General features: G+C 47.2%; 1 protein-coding gene across 1 annotated transcript; it reads right to left on the bottom strand.

Moving 5' to 3' along the window:
• Positions 1-1,004: 1,004 nt before the first annotated feature.
• Positions 1,005-7,578, bottom strand: LOC307027508 (uncharacterized protein; the record flags this gene model as incomplete). Its single annotated transcript, XM_079695773.1, has 2 exons — positions 7,169-7,578; positions 1,005-6,913 (listed from the first exon to the last, which is right to left on the bottom strand). The coding sequence occupies exon 2, from the start codon at positions 6,750-6,752 to the stop codon at positions 1,005-1,007; it is 5,748 nt and encodes a 1,915-aa protein (XP_079551899.1). The 5' UTR covers positions 6,753-6,913; positions 7,169-7,578.
• Positions 7,579-8,218: the final 640 nt, after the last annotated feature.

Here is an 8,218-nt window from a genome sequence, read left to right as displayed (position 1 = left end):
CACAATAATGTATCTTTCAGTAACTCTTGGAGAGAATTAAGCATAAATGTAGAAGTGTTCAGCTTTTTTCCACAATAATGTATCTTTCAGTAACTTTTTGAGAGAATTAAGCATAAATCTGTCAAATGTTCAAAATGGCTTTGTTTCACTGAAATAGCCTCAAAATCACAAAGAATGTAGAAGTGTTCAGCTTTTTTCCACAAGAATGTATCTTCAAGTAACTTTTTGAGAGAATTAAGCATAAATCTGTGAAATGTTCAAAACGGCCTTGTTTCACTGAAATAGCCTCAAAATCACAACCTGTATTGTTCTCGTGCAGTGTGTCGAAACTCTGACTAAACACTGAGTTAAACCGTAGCCAATGAGACAAAGTCGTAGTAAGCTTGACCTTTTACTTTCACTTCTTCATCAACAGACGGTGAAAACTGCAAATACAATAATACAAAAATATTGTGTCTATTTATGACAACCTTATGACTAACATCACGTTATGCATAGTTATAAATAACAGAAACTGTCCAATACTGAAATGAGGCATTCTGATTGACAATTGCATCACTTTTTAGCTTGTATACAACTACAACTCAAATCGCCCTAAACAACACATCAAACAGTTTTTCGAACTAAATCCATCATAATATAACATCTTCAACATGTCCTTTAACAATCAAACAACTCACGGCATTGCCACTCTGATGCCTCCAAGTGGATGCTGATTGATTATGTTCCGATGCACATGTCGGCCATTCTTTCTACCCAGCTAAGTTCAACAGGAAGATCGCCGGAAGAGACTGAACCGGAAGTGACTAAACCGGAAGTGACGTCGTCGCAAAAACTAAAACAACAAAATAATATTAATTTTTACATTAGCTAATTTAAACTGTAAAGTAATTATTTAAGAAATAAATGTAATAATATTAAATGCCTGGAGAGGCAACACACTCCCCGCCTGACCTATGTGAGGTCACTTAGAACTTGTACAGATCTTAAATATAGTCTGTCTATCAGTCTTTAGGAAGGAGCAGAACAATTTCTGCAGTCGGCCGGAGAAAGGTTTTGACCTTGCCTTGGTCAGTTGTTTTCACTTCGACCTTCCTTACATGTCCATCTTTCACAGGGAAAGTGGCATTGACTCTGGCCATAGGCCAGTAGTTGCGAGCGGCCTGCTTGTCCCTGAGCAGAACCAGATCTCCAACCTGAAGGTTTCTTCGGGGCACTGTCCACTTCTGTCTGTGCTGCAACGAAGGTAGGTATTCTCGACTCCAGCGGGTCCAGAACTGGTTTGCAAGGGCCTGGACTTGCCTCCATTGTTTTGTGTACAGGTCTTTGTCGGAAAAGTCTCCGGGGGGAGGTGGAACCCCCGACTTTTGTGTGAGGATCATGGATGGAGAAAGTATGAAGGGCTTCTCGGGATCCGTAGACACAGGTAAGAGTGGGCGTGCATTCATGATCGCTATGACCTCCGCCATTAGTGTGCATAGCACTTCATGGGTCAAGCGAGTGTTTTGCCGTTGAAACATTGAATCGAGGATTCTTCTGGCAACGCCGATCATACGCTCCCAGGAACCTCCCATATGAGAGGCGTGCGGAGGGTTGAATTCCCAGCTGCATCCTTGTTTGCTGAGGTATCTATGCACTGCCTTGTCCATCCCGAGCTCCTTGCTTGCTCCAACGAAATTGGTTCCGCAATCGGATCTGAGCTGTTTAGCCGGGCCTCTGAGTGCGAAGAAACGTCTGAGGGCATTTATGCAACTGGATGTGTTCATAGATTCGATTACCTCGATGTGAACAGCTCTGGAGCTCATACAACTGAACATAATGGCCCAACGCTTGCTCTCTGCCTGTCCTCCTCTGGTGCGTCTGGTTGTAACAGACCAGGGCCCAAATACGTCGAGGCCCACGTATGTGAAGGGAGGGCAGATTTCAAGTCGTTCTGAGGGCAGATCCGCCATTTTTTGTTCTTCCAGCTTTCCACGTAGCTTGCGGCAGGTTAGGCATTTGTGGATTACTGAGTTGATGAGCTTCTTGCCTCCCAAGAGCCACAGTCCTGCTGCCCTAATCGCTCCTTCCGTTAGATGACGGCCTTGGTGTCTCACCTGCTCATGGTGATGCCGTGTGAGCAGTAGGGAAATGTGACTTCCTTTGGGCAGAACTATCGGGTTCTTCTCTGCGGTAGCAAGATGAGAGTGCTGTAGTCGGCCTCCAACGCAGATAAGGTCATCCTCCAAGATTGGGTTGAGTGTCCTCAGAGGACTGCTCTTTGGTATGGGTTTGTTGGCATGGAGAGCTGACAGTTCTTTTGCCATGGCTGTTTTCTGGGTTGCTTTAAGGATAACTTTCCCAGCTTGTGCCATTTCGTCTGGAGTCCGAGGTAAGTTACATTTATGCCAGCCTTTGCACTTGCTGTCTTGGTTTGAACGTTTGTAGGATCTTGCCATGTGTACGAGGAATGCAACTCCTCTTACCAGTGAAGTAAAGGTGGAGAAGCGCTCGAAGCGTCCGGAGTTGAGTACCGATTCCTCCAGGTGGGTAGCAGAAGTTTGTACCTGAGGTCGGATTTCTGAGTCCTTTTCAGGGTCGATTAAACTGAACCTCTCAGCTGTCTGCGTTTTCTCTGCCGGTGGCTGACACAGGAAGGAAGGTCCAGTGAACCAAGAGGTCTGCGCCAGGCGGGATGCGGGTAAAGACCTTGATGCGTGGTCAGCAGGGTTGTCTTTGGTACATACGTAGTGCCATTGCTCAGGCTTTGAGGACTGCCGGATTCGTTGGACTCTGTTGTAGACATATGTGTAGAATCGTTTTGTTTCATTACAAATATAGCCAAGCACTACTCTGCTGTCTGTGTAAAACTTAATGGCATCTAACTTCAGGTCCAGCTCATCCTGGATAAGGTCTGCCATCTCTGCTGCCAAGACTGCGCCACACAGCTCAAGCCTGGGTATTGTCGGTTCTGACAGGGGTGCCAGCTTGGCCTTACCCATAACGAAACCTACTTCAGTCTTCCCATCTTCCTGCACCACCTTCAAGTAGGCCACAGCCCCGATGGCTTTGATTGACGCGTCCGAGAACACACACAATTCCCTGTGAACAGCTTTCGTGAGGGAGGTTGTCGTATATGTGCGCTGAACGTGAAGCTGTTTCAGGTCTTGGAGGGAATCTCTCCAATCTTCCCATCTGCTTGATTTGTCTTCCGGGAGGGGTGTATCCCAGTCAGATAGTTCAGAGGTAAGCTCTCTAAGGAGGGCTCTTCCCTGGATCGTGACAGGTGCCAGTAGACCCAGGGGATCAAAAATACTGTTGACTGTGGATAGGACTCCACGTCGAGTGAATGGTTTATCCACGGTTGATGCAGAGTAGGTGAACGTGTCAGACGTGATCTCCCACAGTAGACCTAAGCTCCGTTGTGTGGGTGCAGTTTCTCCACTTAAATCCAGGTCTTTGACGACTGGAGCACAATCTTCCAGTGGAAAAGCCTCTGTGACTTCTGGACTGTTTGATACGAACTTGTGCAAGTGCAGGTTTGATTCTGCGAGAGAGGCCTGTGTTCGCTGGAGGAGGTCGATGGCTTTGGCTTCAGATGGTAGGGATATTAGGCCATCATCCACGTAGAAGTGTCTTTCTACAAACGCGACAGTATCGGCTCCATGCTCTCGTGAGCCCTCTCTTATGGCTCTTCGTAGCCCATAAGTTGCAACAGCAGGAGATGGTGAGTTCCCAAAGACGTGGACCTTCATCCGGTACTCAACAACTTCCTTGTTCACGTCACTGTCCTTATACCACAAAAACCGGAGGGAGTTGCGATGGTTTTCGTGCACTAAGAAACAATGAAACATCTGTTGGATGTCTGCAAGAATTGCAACCCTCTCTTTCCGGAAGCGTAAAAGCACTCCAAGGAGGGAGTTGTTGAGATCGGGTCCAGTGAGGAGCACGTCATTGAGGGAGACGCCGGAGTACTGGGCACTGGAATCAAAGACAACCCTGATCTGATTGGGTTTCTGTGGGTGATAAACCCCAAACGTTGGGAGATACCAGCACTCCTCCCCTTCTGTCAGCGATGGTGCTTCCTCTGCATGTCCATTTGCAAATATCTTCTTCATGAATGTCACGTACTGTTCTTCCATTTCTGGTTTTCTTTTCAAGGTTCGTTGCAAGGATGCGAACCGATTGACTGCCTGCCCTTTGTTATTTGGTAAAGGCTGGCGTAGTTCTCTGAAGGGCAGTGGGGCGACCCAACTGTTAGCTTCATCTCTGTAGACGTTTGTGTCCATTATCTTCATGAAGATGGTGTCTTCCACTGATGGAGCAGGTTTGTTGTCGTTCTCAGTACGGTTGAACACTGTCTGTCCTAACATACTCTCTGGTGCTGTACCAGACCTGTTAAGGCTACGGGGCGTCTCCTTGACATGCATGAAGCTTGTACAGGGTTGAAAGATTGAGTGGCGACCGCTGTCTAGCACGTTTGTCTTGAACGTGTTGACTGTTGGTTTATGTACATTACCCAAGCACACTTCTCCTATCACTACCCAACCTAAATCCAGACGTTGGGCAAAGGGGGCATTATGCGGTCCGTTGACCTGCTGCCTTACCTTGTGTGCCCTAAGGACATCTCTTCCGAGCAGCAGTAGTATTTCTGCCTCTGGGTCCAGTTCAGGGATGTGCTCGGCAATGTGATGGAGATGAGGCTGATGAAGAACAGCGTTCGGTGTTGGAATCTCAGACCGATTATTCGGGATCTCATGACACTCAATGAGTGGTGGGAGAGAAATGAGCACTGTGCCGTCCAGTGACTCGATTTCGAATCCTTCTGCCCTCTTGCCGGATGTTTCTATGATGCCGGAGCAAGTTCTGAGATGGTACGGGAATGGTTTGCTCTTCACACTGAACAGCTTGAAGAACTCTGGTCTTGCTAATGAGCGATTGCTCTGGTCATCCAGGATCACATAGGCTTTGATGGCCATGTCCTTTGAACCCTTGGGGTAAAGCTTTGCGAGACACATCTTTGAGCATGAGCGGCTCCACTGGCCTGGACTGCAAACTTCTGTGCAGCTTGCTCCAACGACAGCAATGTCGGGATCATCTTCTCCCTCCCCGCCGTACTCTCGTGACGGTGAAGGAGCCTTGACGGTTTGAGGAGGTGGGCCAGGGTGCATGGCTGTATCATGACTGGTGCTGTTGCATTCAAAGCACTTCACAGAGAACCTGCAGTCTTTGGCAAGGTGAGAGATGGAGGCGCAACACTTAAAACATATTCCTTTCTCTCTGAGGAAGGCCTTTCTATCATCAAGGAGTTTATTCCTGAATGTTCTACACCTTTTAAGGGGATGGGGTTTGTTATGTAACGGGCAGTTCTTGTAAGGGTCGTTGGTTGTGGAAAGATCCGTTTTGTGCACTGAGATGGGTTTGTTGGTGTTAAAGTTCCGTGAAAATGGTTTGTCAGGTTTGGTGGGTGTTGTGGTGCTGCCTTGATGAATGAAGCTAGGGTCGCTACGCTTTTTTGCCTCGTAGCTAACAAAGTTGCAAAAATACTCGAAGGGGGGGAAACGCCCGTCGCTTCCTTCTTTGTACCGTGACCCTGCGGACACCCACTTCTCCTGAAGCCCGTAAGGGAGTTTGTCCACGATTGGTCCTATCCCGCGAGAGGTGTCCAGATAGGACAAGCCGGTCAGATATCCATCTTCTTTAGCACCTTGGATCTCTGCAAGTAGATCCCCAAGCTCACGTAACTTCAAGTGATCCTTGGCTGAAATCTTAGGAAAGTTGTCCAGGCGCTGGAACATTGACTTTTCGATGACTTCGGGGGCAGCATAAGATTCACGCAACCGTTCCCATGCTTTGTCTAGAGCCAGATTGGGGTTGTTGACATGCACCGATCGCATGCGTTTAACCTGTTCACTAGATTCTTTTCCAAGCCATTTGGTCATGAGGTCCAACTGTTGGGTTGCTGTTAGGTTGACTTCGTTGGCTGCACTTGAGAAGGAGGAGTACCATGCACGATAATTCTCGGGCTTGTCATCAAACTGGTACAGCCCTGAAGTCACAAGGTCTCTTCGTACCAAATACTGTGCCAAAGGCTCCCCTAAATTGGACGTGGGTGTGCCAGTTTGAGGGAAATGTCGTGGAGTATACGACGGAGCATGAGCATTCATGGTGGGGTTGGCTCTACTAACCTTAGCCTTTGTTTCAGTTTTAGTTGGGTCAAATAATTCTGGTGGAGACGGTTGCTTGATGTCTGCATTTTCCCTGCTGACAGGTTGTAATTGTGAATCGTCTTCCACAGGTGGATGCCATGATATGAAGCTGTCATGTGACCTTGCTTTGAGTGAGGGAGCAACGGGTAAGGGTGAGGAAGGAGAACGATTTTTAAGGCTGATCTGGGATAGAACGTATTCACTGGTGCGTTCGATTTTCCCCTTTTCGGATTCAGATTTCCCGTCTTCGATAACAGACTGCATCGCCTCTGCGTCTTCCAACACTCGAGCTGTCACTATGGCTGCATCAGCTTCTCTATGAAGGGTTAGCACTTCCAACTCTGTGTCTAACCTTATAGTTTCCAATTTATTTTGAGCGTCTCTAGTAGCTCTTTCTGCTTCTCTAGCAGCCTTTTCCAATTTTAGCTTAGCCTCCTGGCTAGCATATGAAGCTCTCACCTTTGCTGCTTCTGCTTCAGCCCGAGCATGGGCTGCCCTTACTGATGATGCTGATGTTTTGCTGCTCCTAGCACTGCCGACAGCCGACCTGTTGCTTGTTGCCATCGCGACCACTTCAAAACATCCAATGCTGCCTTTTCACTGTAGTGTTCTCGTGCAGTGTGTCGAAACTCTGACTAAACACTGAGTTAAACCGTAGCCAATGAGACAAAGTCGTAGTAAGCTTGACCTTTTACTTTCACTTCTTCATCAACAGACGGTGAAAACTGCAAATACAATAATACAAAAATATTGTGTCTATTTATGACAACCTTATGACTAACATCACGTTATGCATAGTTATAAATAACAGAAACTGTCCAATACTGAAATGAGGCATTCTGATTGACAATTGCATCACTTTTTAGCTTGTATACAACTACAACTCAAATCGCCCTAAACAACACATCAAACAGTTTTTCGAACTAAATCCATCATAATATAACATCTTCAACATGTCCTTTAACAATCAAACAACTCACGGCATTGCCACTCTGATGCCTCCAAGTGGATGCTGATTGATTATGTTCCGATGCACATGTCGGCCATTCTTTCTACCCAGCTAAGTTCAACAGGAAGATCGCCGGAAGAGACTGAACCGGAAGTGACTAAACCGGAAGTGACGTCGTCGCAAAAACTAAAACAACAAAATAATATTAATTTTTACATTAGCTAATTTAAACTGTAAAGTAATTATTTAAGAAATAAATGTAATAATATTAAATGCCTGGAGAGGCAACACACTCCCCGCCTGACCTATGTGAGGTCACTTAGAACTTGTACAGATCTTAAATATAGTCTGTCTATCAGTCTTTAGGAAGGAGCAGAACAATTTCTGCAGTCGGCCGGAGAAAGGTTTTGACCTTGCCTTGGTCAGTTGTTTTCACTTCGACCTTCCTTACATGTCCATCTTTCACAGGGAAAGTGGCATTGACTCTGGCCATAGGCCAGTAGTTGCGAGCGGCCTGCTTGTCCCTGAGCAGAACCAGATCTCCAACCTGAAGGTTTCTTCGGGGCACTGTCCACTTCTGTCTGTGCTGCAACGAAGGTAGGTATTCTCGACTCCAGCGGGTCCAGAACTGGTTTGCAAGGGCCTGGACTTGCCTCCATTGTTTTGTGTACAGGTCTTTGTCGGAAAAGTCTCCGGGGGGAGGTGGAACCCCCGACTTTTGTGTGAGGATCATGGATGGAGAAAGTATGAAGGGCTTCTCGGGATCCGTAGACACAGGTAAGAGTGGGCGTGCATTCATGATCGCTATGACCTCCGCCATTAGTGTGCATAGCACTTCATGGGTCAAGCGAGTGTTTTGCCGTTGAAACATTGAATCGAGGATTCTTCTGGCAACGCCGATCATACGCTCCCAGGAACCTCCCATATGAGAGGCGTGCGGAGGGTTGAATTCCCAGCTGCATCCTTGTTTGCTGAGGTATCTATGCACTGCCTTGTCCATCCCGAGCTCCTTGCTTGCTCCAACGAAATTGGTTCCGCAATCGGATCTGAGCTGTTTAGCCGGGCCTCTGAGTGCGAAGAA

This window comes from Notothenia rossii (genome assembly GCF_949606895.1).
Source record: "Notothenia rossii genome assembly, contig: scaffold_432, whole genome shotgun sequence".
NCBI lineage: Eukaryota > Metazoa > Chordata > Actinopteri > Perciformes > Nototheniidae > Notothenia > Notothenia rossii.
Note: the sequence above shows the minus strand (reverse complement) of the source record. Positions and strands in the feature narration are given on the sequence as shown.